The 17,993-nt window shown below is 34.3% G+C and overlaps 1 protein-coding gene across 4 annotated transcripts in view; it reads left to right on the top strand.

The window, feature by feature from the left end:
* LOC149945647 (P-selectin-like) overlaps positions 1-17,333 on the top strand; it is a 30,683-nt gene extending 13,350 nt beyond the window's left edge. For 3 of the 4 annotated variants that reach the window (XM_090174322.1, XM_090174324.1, XM_090174323.1), the window contains 5 exons: positions 7,826-8,116; positions 9,503-9,688; positions 9,823-10,023; positions 14,605-14,799; positions 17,201-17,333. In XM_090174322.1, the coding sequence (XP_090030448.1) occupies positions 7,826-8,116; positions 9,503-9,688; positions 9,823-10,023; positions 14,605-14,799; positions 17,201-17,208 (881 nt within the window). In that variant the 3' untranslated portion in view covers positions 17,209-17,333. The remainder of the gene's footprint in view (positions 1-7,825; positions 8,117-9,502; positions 9,689-9,822; positions 10,024-14,604; positions 14,800-17,200) is intronic. The other variant, XM_090174325.1, reaches the window with a different exon arrangement.
* Positions 17,334-17,993: the final 660 nt, after the last annotated feature.

Genomic DNA, 17,993 nt, shown 5'->3' with positions numbered 1-17,993 from the left:
CGGTGAACTATCCGAATTGTTACAATGCGATCCGAGTTCAATTCCTGATCACGATCAAATTTTACATTAAAATACTAAAATATTTAATTAAATATAAGATTAATATAATCTATAAATATTTAATTAAATAAAAGATTAATATAATTTATAAATATTTAATTAATTATAAGATTAATTAATATTATTTATAAATATTTCATTAAATAGAAGATTAATATAATTTTTAAATATTTAATTAAATAGAAGATTAATAAAATTAAAAACGTTAGCGTGAATAACTTTATGCTTATGGTAAGAAATTTAAGGAAAAAATAACACTTTCATTGTTAGCATGAATAAAGGTTTAATTAAAAATATAAAATCTAGTTTCAACGGAAACGTAATAGGATTGCATATCTTAGCGTAGCTTAGTTGACTATACAGTGTGTTTTGGGAGACTATGTCATAAATTATAGGGCGTATTCATTGGGTCCTACTGAACTGAAAATGTCCAATGAACATGCGTCCTGAATAGTTTCGTTTCAAAGTTATCAGCCCTCGAAAATAAGCCGCCAAAACACAAAAACATCCTTTAAAAAGAAGTCTTTAATCTGCCTTGATCCCAAATGTTTTCAGTTATTACCCATTTGTTTTTATGGGATTAGATAAATTAGTTTCGATAATCATTTTTTCGTTAGAAGAAGGCTACGACCCTCCTACGCATTGTAACAAGGCCTATAAATTAATGCCTTGGGTATTAGCCTAGCTGATTATTATTATTATTACTAGATAATTTAATAAAAGTTAAGGTCTTTGAAAATGTCAACGCAGTTACAAATAAAGATGTTAATTAAAATTGGACATTTTTAATAATTTGATATTCAAAGTACAATTATAAAAAGTAATTAAATTAAAGCAACTGTTCAAAATGACCGCCGTGGGCTATGAAACAGTTATGAGCCCATCGTCCCAAAGATTTTTGAACCCGTTCGAAGATGCCGAGTGTGTGACGAATAGTGTCATATGCGTCAATTATTTTTGTCGTAGTCGTCACTGTCGCGGACTTCAGTTTTGTACACGAGTTCCTTGAGTTGTCTCCAAAGAAAAGAATCGCGGAATAATTGAAATCCGGGCAGCATGAGGCTTTATTAGACTCCACTGGTGATTGTTATGCAGATTTATTATTTTGTCACGGGATAATTTTGCCTCGTCAGCTGATAAGACAAATTTCGGATACACGGGATCTTCAGCAACTCTATGCACAAGCCATTGTCAAAAGGCAGTTCACCTTGGTTAGTCCCCGTCGTTAAGTGTTTGAATTTTGGAATATGGTAAGGGCGTAAAGGATTTGCCACACCATAGAGTGGTGATCTCCCAATCGCCTCCCAACGTCCCGGGTACTCGTTCCGGTATCGTCGTCGAAAATAGTAAGTACCTAAACAATACACATTTGTCAGGTATTCCATGGCGTACAATCAATTGTTACATTGAAAAAGTTGCAAAAAGCTAATTTTAAAAATCTAGCTGACAACTTACTCTATTATTTTAGAAGTTGTCAAAAATGATATTAGTTATTTCCGGGTAAGATTTATATTTGTCACAACAACCGATGGTTGCTTCTAAAAGAGCATCAAAAAATATTTAGAATGATTTTGGTTAAATATTTTTATCTTTAATCCATTTCGAAAAAAATATAAATGAAGCGCAAAAATGTCTTGATCCTTTTTTTTGGAAAAGAGTTAATTTAAAAAATATCAATAAATGTGAACTTTTCATTGAAAAATGTTTGATAAACTTAAATGAATTACAAATTGAAAAACCAAAGTAGTACCTCTCCTCGTACCAATGCCAGTTAATCAATAGACAAATTATATCGGGCTCTAGTTAAGAACATGAGTCGCCTACTTGATTTGGTTTTATTTAAGCTTTTTCGAAAACATCTGAAATAGAACCGGGTTCGATTTCCGTCTGGCATTAGTGTATTCTTTTCTAACCAAGATTAGCTATATTTTCCGCTTATATTAAATTTGGTCTTATGCCTAGAAATTTCGTAGTTACATGATAGGTGGCAAAGGCTTGGTTGTAAAACACAAGCCTATCAATCCATGACCGAATTATCGTTCGATCCATCGCGATCTTATCCAGGAATTTTAAATTACTTCTTCGATTATATTAAAGTCATTCGTATATCTATAAATATCTTAGCACCGTACGAGGTGGTGGTAGCTTTGCTTTAAAACATAAGAATATCAACCTGAGGAATCGTGTTCTCAGACGATCGATCGCGATCTTTTCTGTAAGATTTATTTTCCGATTAAATTACATGCGCTGCTAATACCTGAAATAATTAAAAACTGGTGGAGTGGCGTTTACTCAGTCGTAAACCAATTGCCTTCCTTGTGATAGAACAGGGTTCAATTCACCCCAGCAGGAATGTATTTCACCCAACATTAAATCGGCTCGTATTTCTAAATTTATCTATAGAGTTCTAAGCGTCAGTTTTTACCTCCCCGGGGGCAAAGTCCCCTAGGAGGGGTTATACAACCAGCGTGTCCGTCTGTGGGTGTGTGGGTGTGTGTGTGTGTGGCCTGTGGCCTGCGAACGCGTTCGCATTTTCGAGGCAAAGGGTAATCACTGCGTACGCAGTTTCTTGGCTCAGTGCGTACGCAGTTTCTCGAAGGGTTGGCAAAACCACCGTGTGACGGTGAGCGTTAACGGATTCATTTGCGGTTGGGTTTGGTTGGTGTTTTTTCGTCAACGCTCACCGTCGCGACAGTTTTAACTCAGTTTGATTGGATATTTCGTTATTGTAATGTTGAGTTCGTGTTGTGATGGTTGTGGGTGTTGAATTTGTTGTGAATGTTGAGTTCGTGTTGTGAATGTTGTGGGTGTGGAGTTTGTTCTGTTATGAAGGTTTTGGATGTTGGGTCTGTTGTGTTTGTATGGGCGTTTTCTCTCCAACTTCTTATTAATGAATTTGGGACGGACCGAGTGCTGAGTGTTATGCAACCTCTCAACGTCCAATGGCAGGGTTTCCACCAGTTGTGCACGGTATTCGTCTTAGTATCAATTTGCGATTTATTAGCGCCGGCCTTGTGCAAAAGATGTACTCTAGCCACTCAGCCACCAACGCTTGTTAATTTACGGTGTTTTTCTAAAAAACAGCTTTGACGAATGTCCTTTACAAAGTTATAACGTTAGGTACTATAATTTATTCTACATCATTTTAAATATTTATAAATTAAATTAATCATATATTTAATTAAATATTTCTAAATTATATTAATCTTAATAAACAATCAGAGTGCCCTAATTGTTTATTGTTTATTAGTTTTACTGATATCGGCAGATTTCCGAGGATAGCCAGAGTTCCTACACAGTACTGATGAGCCCCAAAAGGGCGAAACCGGTCTACTGTTGGAATATCCGGCTGAAATTTTGATATATTAATCTTATATTTAATTAAATATTTATCAATTATATTAATCTTATATTTAATTAAATATTTATAGATTATATTAATCTTATATTTAATTAAATATTTATAGATTATATTAATCTTATATTTAATTAAATATTTTTGTATTTTAATGTAAAATTTGATCGTGATCAGGAATTGAACTCGGGTCGCATTGTAACAATGCGGATAGTTCACCGCCGAGCCATTGACTTCCTTAGGGAACATATTAAAGTAAAGGAACAATTATGATAAGGCGGGTTTTTTTTCTAAACGGATTAATACAATATCTGTATATGTTGTTTATTGAACTTTGTTTGTTTATTCTTTGGTACGGTTTTTTGTTTTGTTTTAAATTTTTGTTAAATTATTTACAAAATTTCGTTAAAACACAAAAAGTAGTTCATTGTTACCTTTTAATATCGCTTAGAAAAAGGATAATTATTCAAGACTCCCGCGGAAACTATATGAAAGTAATAATATAGCGCCACCGTGTGGAGAACTATCAATCAAACCGGGTAGAAAATTAATATCTTCAATTTTTTGAACTTTAGTCAAATCTCGACGGCAGTATATAAGGCCGTTGCCGTCAATATAGAAGATTTAGTCTTTCTTAGTTCTTGGCTGTCCGACGAACTACTACAGGACGGGGTCCTGGTGTCGGTCAAAAGTTATGAGGTAACTTTGCGGTTTTAATTAGTATGTTCGGTCTTCGGTCAAGAAAAGAGGTAAATTGTGTTTCGCGTTTGGAACGTGAGTGAATGGACTTAAGTGTATGAACAGTGCGTGTTTAAGACTGAAAAAAAATTGATTTTTATTATTTTTTGAATTGGAATAACCTAATTATACCCTTGAAATTATCAATTCAACCTGTGAGGGTAATTAAGTAGATTGGAAGTAACTAGTAGCGAACAGCTCTCGGCTGTTAATTAAGACAGAGTTTATAGTTAGGTAGTTTGAATTTAGTTAAAATTACCTGTTGTCACAAGCTGGAATCGAACCCGGCTTTTTTTGCTAGGTGACGAAAAACCTAATTACTCTGCCACTCCTGAAAATCGTGCATGCGTCTTGTTGTCAAAAGCGTCTTCTTATATGCTATACGTATCTAGTTTTCGACAACAAACAGAGGGCGTATAGATAGTTACTGCTTTTACAAACACGCTAGCTACAATCTAAGTTAGAATAGTTTCTCCAAAATTTATACCTTGGACGTACCATAATATTTTGTCAATTTTCTACTACGGTTTCAAGTTTTAAATTTAAGCCAAGGGTTTTAAAATATATAAAAATCTTATAAATATGTACATCATTTAACGAAAATGTGATGAAAATGGACTACAATTATATTATAAGTGTTTATGTTTTTCTTAGTTTGGTTAGAAAGCAGTTTAAAACGCCGAATTATTTTCTTAACAAAATAACACCGATTTTGTTCTTTAAAAAAACCAGATTTTACAACTTTGTAATAACTTAATCTATAATCTGTCCACAAAAAACCTTTCTACTATCAGACACTTACATAAGGAATATCCTTTAAGGTACTCAACAAAACTTAGGTTGTCGTTTAAAATTTGATTTTATAATGAACATGATTGGGTCACCCATTAATTAGGTTATAGTAAATTTTATAAGGTTAAGGGGTTTTTATTAGTACAGAACCCTATAAAGTGTTGTGCCACTATTAATCCTGGAGCGGTGTTAAAATATCCCGCTTTGCTCTCACCGTTCAAATATTTGATTTTTGGCATTCATTCTAAAACGTTGTCACTCGCCAGTTTACTTAAAATGCAAACAAAAGCGCGCTAAAACCACCAGAAAATTCCCATCTTGTAACTAGAGCCTGAACGGATTGTGGTTTTCAAAAGGCCAATATGTCGATGAATACTTTGTTCAAATTCAATCCGTCCGTGAACTGTTTTACAGTAGGAATACGAATAATTGGACGGAATGGTCGATTACGGATTTTCTTCTCTTAAAAATGTACCGATTGGATTTGGATTGGATGAATCCGATACTGAATAGATTCGGATTCTCCAATTCCTATCCGTCAGTGGTTAGTTCACTTCAGATCCAGTCTGTCCGTAGTTTGTACACTTCGGATTCAATCCGTTCGTTATCCGGCCTCTTCGTATCCAATCCGAACCGTCCAATCCGTAATTTAAAATAATCCAATCTGTGAAAAATATAATCCGTAGAATTACGGATAAAAATATCCGAATAATTGAACGGTTTGTTCAATAACGGATTACAGTTTTACGGTTTGAATTTGGTTGAATGAAACCATGACTGTCACTGAACGGATTTGGGTTTTTAAAAATTTAATTCATCCGTGAACATTGTCTACGAATTGGAGGGTTTCGCATTTTACTTATCCTTCCACTTATTAAATTTTCTTGAACGGATTGAAGTGCTACAAATTAAGTGGCTACGGATTCGAGGTGTTACAGACGATGAGATTAACGTTTAAATCTAATGTATTACATTAAATACAACTTATGATTCTACGATTTTCACTTGTAAGTTTAACACACATTTCGCACTACCAATACCCCCATTATGCACCCATGGGGCTCGGAAGGACTTAACAACTTTAAAGGGGGTAACTTTACCCTAGCCACCCTACTTTGTACTTTTCACATTAACATGTTAACCAATCAAAGGCACAAATTACGCACAATTATGTCTTAATATTACACATCACAATAGTTAATGGCATCATTTAATTGTAAAAATTTTGCTTTTCCTTTTGCATTCATAGAAGGTCAGGATTAGCTCAGTTTTATGCTAGCTTATTGAAATACTTGGGTTTTGTTTTTCCCACTTTGGGGCTGTCCACAAATAACGTAATAGAAAAAATACACTTTTGGAACTCGCCCTTCCTCTCGTAACTAAGAGTAATTGTTATTTTAATTACAATAGCTATTAGTGTCAAAAAATAATAATTATTGAAGTTAATATTTAATCTGTGAAGTTAAAGCGGCTAAAGACGCATTACGCTTTAAAATAACGTTATTCAAAATTGAACGTAAAATTCCCGGAAGTTGCTTGATATTATTAGTTCAAGTAGCACTATTTCGGAATTTATAATTTAATATTATTACCTTCGAGAAACGTTAGAACCTCTAGCAACGACTGAGGATTGTCCTTGTTTTATGTTTGGAGAGATCTTGACCACCACCACCTCCATCCTTTCCGACAAGCCTTCCATCAAGCTTTAAATTATAGGGATATTGGGAAAATGTTTGAATTTTGAAACTGGCTCTTGAATGTACTTTCTTAAGAAATGGTCCTTTTAACTACCAGAACCAACACATGTTTAGTGATTTTAATCCTCACTGGGGATTTCCTCATCACCATCAAGAACAATTGAGCTTAAACTTCTGGGCAGGTCTGATCGAAAATCATCTTATAACAAATTGTTTTTCCACCTCGTCTTAATGGACAGAACTACTTGGCCTTCTTACAAAACCAAATTGTGAACGAGTTCGAAGAACTTCCATTAGTTTAAGAACGACAGGGTTCTCGCACAGCAAATTTTGCGAAGCTCCCCCAGTGATGTATATGCCGAAAAGGTCACATTCCTTGACCTACAAGGTCGCCTGACTTAACCACACTCGACTTTTTCCTGTGGGTTTTCATCTCGGAGCACGTCTAACGAACACCTGTAACAACTGTAGACGACTTGCACCAAAGAATCATCGACGCTTGCCGTCTCGTAACTTCTAATATGGTTCAGATATCATTTCGCAATATACTTACTCAGGCCTAGATTTACAGCGCAGCAGAAAGATGAATTATTTGTACCATACCCGTAATTATTATTAAGTACGTTTTAACTCTGTTGAACTTTATTTCTTAAATATATATTTTTAAATTGCAATAAAACACAATATCACTATGCTTTGATCACGGACCAATAGCATGCCCTAATATTTTTAGTAGATCTTAAATGTCTAATTGTTTGATTGAATATAAAACGTGTTCCATTGTACACTGAATAGTGTTAAATTATAAATGGCTCCACAAAAGCTATTTTATGTAAAACCACCATGTTTTGGTTTATGATGTAATATCGCTGATAAAATTTACTTTTACCGATAAACAAATTTTATTTGTGGGTTCAAGAATAATCTATACAACTTTGTCATTAAAACGTTTTGACTGACGCCTATCAATTAAAAAAACTTCCGATTTTTCTAATAGTAATTTAAGTTTCCCTGCCAATAAATAAACCCGAAAAAAATCAGAATTCTAGGTGAGATTGTTTTAGATAACAATGCCTCGGGCAATCGCCCTGAGACACCGTTTAGAGTAAGTTTGTCGCTCAGGAACAATATAATTACGGCTTACTAAAAAGATTCAATAATTATATTTTTCAATGATTTTCAGTTCATCCTATCCAAAAATGCACGTATTGGTATCAGACGAAGGAACTTTTTGCATTTGGAATACTAAAGCATCCTGAGCTATGGCGAAGTAAATTTAGCGAAAGTGAATTTTTTATAAATAGAAAGAAAACTTTGGATGACTATTGGAATGCTGTTCGTGTTGAAAGTTCCCGTAGAAATATATTTAAGCTTCAATGCGAAAAAGGTTATTCTTTAAAAGGCGGCAAAACTGCTGAATGTAACTTAGAGACTGGGAATTGGATGCTCAATAATTCGAAATGTGAGATTGAAGGTAAGATTTAATGCCTAAGTATCTGCCAAATTAAAGTGTTTTGCGCAAGGCCAATGAGAACTATAAAATCAACTTCTGATGACATTCCAAGACCCGCTGGAGCGTCTAAACTATTTTCTAAAGGCGCTTGAAAATTATTTTGAACAATTATTTCGAGAGACACGTTATCGTTTTTGACCATTTCATTGTCTCGAACATTATGATCTGTTTATTATTCTACAAAATTTTAACATAAAAACGAGCCTAATAAAAGAAAATTTTAAATGAGAGGACGTTTTTCTAAACCGTTAATCAATTGCTTGCTGAAATACAAATGGCGTATTTTGTATCCTGGTTTAAAAAAAAATGTTCTAGTTATACCTCCAATTAAAAGCACGTTTAATCAGTTTTAAATTATTTTATTTCACGAGCCAGAAGATACTCCAGACTCTTTATCTCTTTATAAAAAGAACCTGTGGCCCCCAAACCCTAAGGTTATTATTTATTTTCATGTTTCACGAAAATAGATAGAGATACGAGCCCACGAAAAATAATTGAACATTAAAACTGGTGGATTCTATCGCATAAGAAAATAGTTAGCCAAAAAAATGGTGCTTTATGGGGAGTGAGTACTTTTTAAACCTCAATATCTTCCACCCAGACTAAACGCTCATGTGTACCTATATTGTTTTTTGGAAAGTTTACCAACGCTAGTTGCCATTTTTTCCCTTCCCTTTTTGAGTATTCTGAGCAAAGCTACCCCAGCTTGATACCACACCATTCCATAAACGTATGTGAAAAACCACTATCCCGAGACGAAACCTTCCTATTTTTAAAAAATAAAATAATAATCTTGAGAGTAGTCTACCTTAAATATTTATAATTTAATGAGCCTGAATTGAAATCCAGAAATATTTTGAGAGTACAAGATTTGTTCCGCAAGTTTTCCGAGACTGAGTCGAGGTTAAGTTTCCAAATTGTTTTATCCTTCCGCGGGGCTAGTAAGTTATGTTTCTTACTGAGCCGAGCCTAATCTTCGTCTCTTTGCTGAAGTTTTTTATGTGTAAGGCACTTAATTTTCTGACACTTAATCTAAGTTAATTATAGCTTAGTTTAAAGCCCACACATAACAGTGGTAAAATTTATCATTTATTTCTAAATAATATTTTATCTCGAAATTGTAATATTTTATAAAAATTATAGAAATATTACTCTTTCCACAAACAAACGTTTATATTTTGCACTTATTTATGTTTGTATTTGAAACCAAAATAAATTATTAGTTCTGCTATTTCTAACGATCTTAAAAAATATTGCACTTTGGTTTTCTTTAAAGGAATTCTAAAGTAGTCTTTATCTGATTTACATTATTAATGCAGCAATTTACAAATTTTGCTTCATTTCCAGACCCATTTGACTGTCAACCAAAACGTCCTATGGAAGGAAGAAAAGAAACGTGTATTGGAAAATCAAAAGACAGTGCTTGGCACTGCCGTTACAGCTGCGTTACTGGATATCATATTACTAAAGGGGAAATTAGAATTGATTGTCTCTTTGGTAGAAAATGGTCAGCGAAACCTTTAAAATGCAAAAGTAATTAGTACTTCGTAAGTTAAAAGTAGCTTAGTGACTTAGGCAGGACTTTTATTAGTTTGTTTGTTATCTATATTTAGCTAAAACATAAGGATAAATTTACATAAGCTTAGTTAAAGATACATTTCTTTTAGAGAACTACGATTGCAAACTTTTTGAATACTATAAAACAATAAATGATTGCTCAACTAGAAAACCATACGGGCCTTGGAATTGCACATTTTCTTGTAACAACGGCAATACTTTAAAAATCCGTAGAAACGTGGTTGGCCCGAAACTTGATCGACAATGTAAGAAGAACGGTCAATGGTCTGGAGACTTACCTTACTGTAATAGTACGTATTTTTCTATTGTGTTTAGTGATGATTTTAATAATCTTATTAACTTCTGTTCGTATGACATTGAAATGGGCTAACTCTCCGTCTGGCTGTTGAATTTTAATTGACTTTAATTACGTTGCTTTTTATTCATGTCTCACATTAAATTATTGTTAATTTTCGTTTACACTTTGAGATTTTGGAAGAAATCTTTGGCTACAGACCCGTATTTTCTCAAATTATTCTGCTTAATACATTGCGATGAGTATTTCTACACGGTGTTTCGAGTTGAACGGTCTAAATAGTATTTAATAAACAGTGTTATAATTTTTTTTCAAAATGTTCAAGGTTTGTATGTTTTAGATATGTGTGTCTAAAACAAGTTCTAGCTCAAGGCCTGTGTTCCCCAAACGCACATTAGGCAGCATGCCTACAAAAGAGTCATAAGAGTAAACGAAAATATTTTTTATTTTAAAGCATGCCGCAATTTTATTAAGTTCAGCTCAAGCGGATCTTTTGGTTCTTATTTAAATAAAATTAAATTTACAATCAATTTCTATTATTGTGAAGAAGAAATTAAAATGTTGCGGCTCATCTATTGAATAAAACCAATCCAGCGATGTGGTTTTGAACCAGGGTGCCACTGACACATAGTACACTAGTACGATATTTAGAAAAACAGTTTTGGCAAACATCCGTTTTACTTCAAGCTTTTATAAAAGTATGGCGTCAATCTATTCTATAAAATTTTAAAAATTTATAAGTTAAGTTAAAATTAAATAATTTTTAAAATATAAAATACAGTCGTGGCCAGGTCATTACTTCAGCAGGCGGATGGTTTATCGCTTAGCCATTTACTTTCATTCCCCTTTTTGGAGAAAAAAAAATGTCACAGGCAAATTCTTACGAGGAGAGGTTTATTTTGGGTTGTCAACTTGTTAGTATGTGTGTTACGGTGTTATGATTGCAAATGTTTGCCTTGAATAAACAAAACTTGTTAATGGCATAACAACGTCAATAAAGTTATGAAACTCAACAATAGTATTTTTCACGCATACAAACGTAACTTATTCGAAGGAAAATAGTCCAAATTGACTTAGTATTAAAAATTAAACGGCGAAAGGGTTTGATCTAGGGCTCCGCAAGGCTGCTGCTTCAAGAAGTTATAATTAAATAATTTTGGGTTAATTTTGTAGCGAAATATACAGGATGTCTTAATTTGATCAGCCCAAGCGTTTTTCTCAAAAACTATTGTTCTTAGAAATGTGAAATTATCAGGATATACTCTCTCGGGGAGGACCTTTTCTTTTGGAATTTTTCACCGTTTTGAAATTTTTATTTTTTGAACGATAGGTGGTAGACGAAAATTTATAATCAACAAGTTGTAGAGCGTACTCGAAAACCTATAATGAATTTGGAAGTAGTTTATATCTGCCCCAATACTAGTTTTGGGTGACTTAGGGTACGCGACGATTGGATTAATAGTTGTAGACTAAACTAAGGCTTGTTTCAATCGAAAACAGGGTATTTAAATACGGAGCAGCTACAAAAGAGCGAGAAATGGCTTGTTTCAATAGAAAACAGAGTAATTAAATACGGAATAACTAAAAAAGAAACATAAATTTTTTATTTCAATAAAAAACAGGGAGTGTGCATTCGGAGAAGCTACAAAGGGCCAATGATGGCTGGTTTAAATGGACAACAAGGTAATTAATTACGAATCCGCTACAAAGAACCAGAAATTTCTAAACTAACCTAAACCTAACCTAACCCTAACCTAACCCTAACCTAACCCTAACCTAACCTAACCCTAACCTAACCTAACCTTACTTAACCTAACCTTAACCTAACAAGCATTGAAACAAGCCATTTCTCGCTCTTTTGTAGCTGGCAGCTGCTACGTATATAATCAATATGAACATCAATATTCTAGTCTACAACTATTAATACAATCGTCGCGTACCCTACGTAACCCAAAACTAGTATTGGGGCAGAAGTAAACTACAGCCATGAATTTAGTTTGGTCAAAAACGGACAATTTTTCATTGAATAATACGTCATGAAAAAAAACAAGTTGGTACTACCCAAAAAGGCTTACGTCTCATGAAAAAGAAAGAGAAACCTATTTAATTTGAAATGATCGTATGTTTGTACAGATAAAAAAGGGACTGTTTTTAAAGCCAAATCATTTTAAATAATTTTTTAGATAAACTACAATTTACTTTTGTTAGTAGTAGCAAGAATGTTGCAAAAAGTCCACGAAACCGTTTAATTTATGCCAACTGAATTTCCCACGTGTTTTTTATTTAGCATTACTATGTCGCTTAAAGTGTGGCTCCATTTAAGTTTTTAAAGAGCTTCGTTTTAAAATCATTCTCTGAACGTACTCCAGTAAAATAAAAAGATGCCGCTTTATACCTGTGAACAGCGGTCCAGGATGGTCGAATTATACTACGGAGATGGTTAACAAAATGCACGTGAAGTGAGTCGATTATTTCAAATGTTGTATCATGACAGTGTGTCAGAATTTATAGCCCGGTGTACCTAGTAACAGAGACCATACCACCGGAGGTCTATCATCATAGTGCCCTACGCCAGCGTCCCCTCAGCCCTGACAGGTGACAAATCCAGCATGGGTAGCAGAAACCTAATACTGATGGTCGCACCTTAGACGCAAGCCACTCAACCCGGCAGAAGTCACAGCCATGGGGGACCATTTCCCACTTCGCACAAAGCAGTGGGAGTAAGAGTGGATGCTGTAGCAACTCCAGCCGACACCCTACCTACGTATGTAAGGAGCCAAAACCATTGAAAAGAGCTCCTAAAGGGGAACGATGGGCACACAGCAGCCCAAGTAACCCGGCACAGCTGGCACCGGAGAGGCAAGAACGATCCAGTACGATGGCCTCCGAGGTACCAGATTTTGCACCGTCGGACTTTTTCCTATGGGGATTCGTCAATGAGGAAGTGTATAAAACGCCTGTCACTAACGAAGAAGATCTACGGCAGATAATCATCGCAGCGTTCCAGCTCGTAACTCCCGATATGGTCCATGCTTTTTTTTTATTCAAAGAAGAAAGGGCTGATTTGCGTCTGAGAAGACCGCGAGCCCGGCGAAGACACCATCTGATTAATCAGGGAGAGATATGTGTAACGACCACGCCAACGGGGGGATACGTGGGGACAGGGGCGGGGACACCCGTGGCGGAAGTATTCCGACCACCCGTTGGGGGATTGGTGGTCATCTTCACACGGCCATCCACAAACTCTGCCTCCCGGACGCCGGGGATTACAGGAGTGAGCCACTACTCCCGGCAGATGGTCCATGCTTCGTTTCAAAATATGCTTCATCGCGCACGGATTTGTATTGCAGTGGGCGGTGGAATTATTGAACCTCATTTAAAATAAGACGCGTTAATTCTGGAACTCTACTATGTAAATTGTATTTTCTCTAAAAAATTATTTAAAATGATTTGGCTTTAAAAACAGTCCCTTTTTTATCTGTACAAACATACGATTATTTCAAATTAAATAGGTTTATCTTTCTTTTTCATGAGACGTAAACCTTTTTGGGTAGTACCAAATTCTTTTTTTACACGACGTATTATTTCAATAAAAAATTGTCCGATTTTGACCAAGCCAATTTCATTACGGGGTTTCTAGTACACTCTACAACTTGTTGTTTGAAAATTTTCGTCTTCCACCTATCGTTCAAGAAATAAAAATTTTAAAACGGTTAAAAATTTCAGGATTTTTCTGAAAATTCCAAAAGAAAAGGGTCCTCCCCGAGAAAATATATCCTGATAATTTCACATTTCTAGCAACTAAAGTTTTTGAGAAAAAGGCCTAGGCCGATCAAATTAAGACACCCTGGGTATACTTAAGTTAGCACACATTCCATAAATTGAACTATGTATTTTGAGAAACGAATGTAAGTTAATGTAAAAATTTGCATAGGAAATTTTCGGATATTTTAAAAGGTGCTTCGGACACTTTTTAGGTAGTTTAGACGTCCTATACAAATAGTAGAATTAAACGACAAAACTGGTAAAAAAGACCGTATATTTAATAAAAATAAATATACGGTCTTTTTTACCAGTTTTGTCGTTTAATTCTTATATATTGACCGTTGGTGGCCTCCTACTTTTGATATCTATACAAATAGTAGCCTAGTGTGGCGTCGATGATAAAAATGTTATAAAGTTTCTTGGTTACAGCTGTTCGTTTACTCGGTTTTGATGTACACTACAAAAATCATCATGACAAGCTCTATTGCCACGCGGTTTGAAAGATATATTTGATCAGCATTTCCCGTCTGCCCCAACAGTTGGTTTAAGAGATGATGGAGTAATTTCCAAGATGGGTTTTCTCCCGAGTCCTAATTTACCCAGATTTAGAAAGTCTTTAGTTTTTCAGTCTTAAGTTTTGTATTATACACGGAGTGGCTTCTTAGACTTGACTCCAGCTTTGCCTCCGGCTTTGGCACCTTTGAAATTTAAGAGACAAAATTTTGTTTCGGATCACTTCTTTGGTCCACATAGTCACCGCAAAATCATATTGTTGACTGTTATAGGTAATATATATTTTTGTTTTATTTAGGATTTTTCGATTGTATTTCGTTAGGGTTTTCGGAAACTTTAACTTCAAGCTGCACTTCAAAAGATAATTATCAGTCTAGGTATTGTTGTATTATGGATTGCAACAATGGATATAAAAACTATGATGGATATTATCAAAAAGAAGTGTGTTGCGAAGAAAACGGCAATTGGAACAAGGAATTGCTTACTTGTCACGGTAAGAAACAATTTCCAACTTCATCCCCTCTCTAGTTATTTCGGAAAATAGCCGTTATTTCCGTGGCAATCGTTGTTAGCGCTTATGAATACATAGCTCGATTAAAAATTTAAATTAAGTGAGGCGAACTTTGATCACTAGAATGCGTCGAATAGCTCTCTAAAAAATGGAAATTTCTTCTTTTTGACACTAAAGGATAATTTAATGAAAAATTCATTCTATCGGTATTAAACCATATATTTCTTACATTTCACGACAATTTTCAATTCTGTACTAAAAAGAACAAGTCCACTTTCTGGATAATACAGTTTTTAAGATGAAATAAATCGACTAGTTTCACCAATCCATTCGGGGGCTTTATCAGGGAATGGACAGGAAACTAGTCGTTCTATTTTAGCTTAAATAAATGTAAAATTCACAAAGTGGACTTGTTATTTTCAGTATATTATTATGTATAATTGCCGCTACCGCTATTATCATTAAATTGTTCGTGTATTAATACAAACTATTAAATACCTAAATGGGTAAAGAGATGCTAATCAAATTGGGCAAATGATTTACCTGAAACCATTGTGCATATGATTTATCTGCAACCATTTGGGCATACGATTTTCGTGTAACAATTTGGGCAAAATATGTAAATACAAAATGAATCTATATTGAAAGAAATCATATCAGAAAAATAGGGCCCCATAAATAAGTAATTTTTCTGAAACTATAAATGCGGATTAAAGAACTTGTGTTTCATTGCTTTGAGATTTTATAGAAGGCCAAGGCTAATAAGTGCGTATTTTCCGTTATTTCGTTCTCCTATATTATTCAAATTCGGTATAATTTGATAGAAACCGATGTTTCTAGATTACGAAATGTCTAATGCCAGGGCAACCGAGGCTTGTGGAAATTAGTTGGTGGAGTGAGCGTTAGTTGAGTTTATCCGATGAGACAGGGTTGCGCGAGAGGCTACTCTTAAAGCCTGCACGGGCCATTTTGTTCGTTCTTAAACTCTCTTGAAAGCTAAACCTGCGTTCACAAAGACGTTAAAAATGGTAAATAGTTGAAGTTGAAAGCGTAAGACGAAGTTAGAAATTGGTGGTTCACAAACCCGCCGAAAGTCGAAAGGGGAGAGAAAACTTCTGAAGACGAGAGGGAAATCGGCGGTCAACTCGTATCTATTCCAGTTTGATATTTCGACCTTCGGCTGAAAATCACGTGCCTGTTTTGGCCAATAGAGAAGCGGTTATGACGTCGTATCGGTCATGTGATACACAAACACCAGTTTTTTCAAGAGCGAGTGGAGTCCGAGGCCCGAGAGAACGAAAGACTTTGTGTACCTCGGGGTTTAAGAAAAAAACGAGGTTTATTTAAATTGAAAAAATGTTCTTAGTTACCTTCAACCCCAGTTTTAACGGTTTTCTGAAAACGTTTTGAACAGAAATGAATATGGAATTGATGCCGGGAGTAGTGGCGTACTCCAGTAATCCCAAGCGTCTGGGAGGCAAAGTTTGTGGAAGGCCATGTGAGGACGGCCACCAATCCCCCAACGGGTGTTCGGGATACTTCCGCCACGGGTGTCAAACCCCTGTCCCCACGTATCCCCCCGTTGGCGTGGCCATTACACAAATCTCACCCTGATTAATCAGCTATTGTGTGCCGGTGTCTAAGGCCTAGGGTCGACACCGCTGTGTGTGTATCTCGAAAAAAATATGGAACTGATCGAGATTGTGCAACTTTAAAATATTTTAAAGGGGGAGATATTTTAAGAAAGCCCTTCAGCCTAAAAGTCACGCGCCGCCCTAAAAGATGGTTAATAGGGACTTAAAACATACTACCAAGATTTTTTTATATATAATGTAGAGAACTAGCGTATTCGTACCAGGGATGCGCAGATCTATTTTGGAACAATTATATATATTCAGGTCTTTCCGACCAGCTACAAGTGAAGCTTTTCAAACGTTTCATTGCAGATTTAATTTTTCTTAGGGTATTTTTTTATAAACAATCTAAAAACCTAACCCAAACCAATAATGAGAAGCTCTTTTTTTCAAAATATACCTTTTAAGGTTACAAATATTAATTTAAAACACAAGATACTCGCAACCAAGAGCCTAAGACTTTTAACCTTTTCCCTTAAAAAAACCAATGCCGTCACTTTTGTCAAACAAAGCTTCCCATTTAAAAAAACGTGTCGATAATAAGAAAGCACATCTTCGATCACAAGTACGTTGATCAAAAGGACCCATTGTCGATCATTTGGAAATCGATCAAATGTAGCCATGCCCTACGAAATGTGGAATTCTTTTCCAATATTTAATAAGCCACTTCCTTCAAAAACAGTTAAAGTTCTTTAAAGGCGAAGTCGAGCGATTTTATTTGATACGAAATTAATGACATATGTTTTCAGAAACGTGACGATATTCTTTCTATCCATTAAATGTGCAAATCCTCCGGAACTGTTTCAACGATTAAAAATACGAATTGTTTTAAAATATTGGTATTAGATAATAAAGTTATAAAATTTATGTTGGTGTATTGAATACGTTGTTGTCTTGCGTTTAATTATTTAATACTTATTTATTTAATTCTTATTTATTAAATTCTTATTTATTTAATACTAATTTATTTAATTCTTATTTATTTAATACGTATTTAATACTTATTTATTTAACACTTAGTTAATTATTATTTATTTAATACTTGTTTATTTAATACTTGTTTATTTAATACTGGTTTATTTAATACTTATTTATTTAACACTTATATACTTATTTAATAATTATTTAATACTGGTTTATTTAATACTTATTTATTTAATACTGGTTTATTTAATACTTATTTATTTAATACTTATTCAATACTTATTTATTTAACACTTATTTAATATTTATTTATTTAATACTTATTTAATATTTATTTAATACTTATTTAATACATATTTATTTAATAATTTATATAAAGAATGAGTACTTAAAATGTACTTACATTTTATATTTTTCTTGTGCATATTAAACGGATCACAGCAATTCTTTTTGATAAAATTCATATCTCGTAATTAAAATTGCGTAATGGTGGTCAAAAATATTTTGCAAACTCTCAACTGCAATATCGTCTAAGCGAGCTGTTATCAGACTTTTTATTTCATCTTCCAATTCGTCCATTTTCTTTATTCCCTTTGTTTTACACAATGAAGTTTTATA

Source organism: Leiobunum rupestre, chromosome 5 (assembly GCF_980474605.1).
Source record: "Leiobunum rupestre chromosome 5, qqLeiRupe1.1.hap1, whole genome shotgun sequence".
Classification (NCBI taxonomy): domain Eukaryota; kingdom Metazoa; phylum Arthropoda; class Arachnida; order Opiliones; family Sclerosomatidae; genus Leiobunum; species Leiobunum rupestre.
The sequence above is the reverse complement of the archived record's forward strand: the minus strand, read 5'-3'. Positions and strand labels throughout refer to the sequence as shown.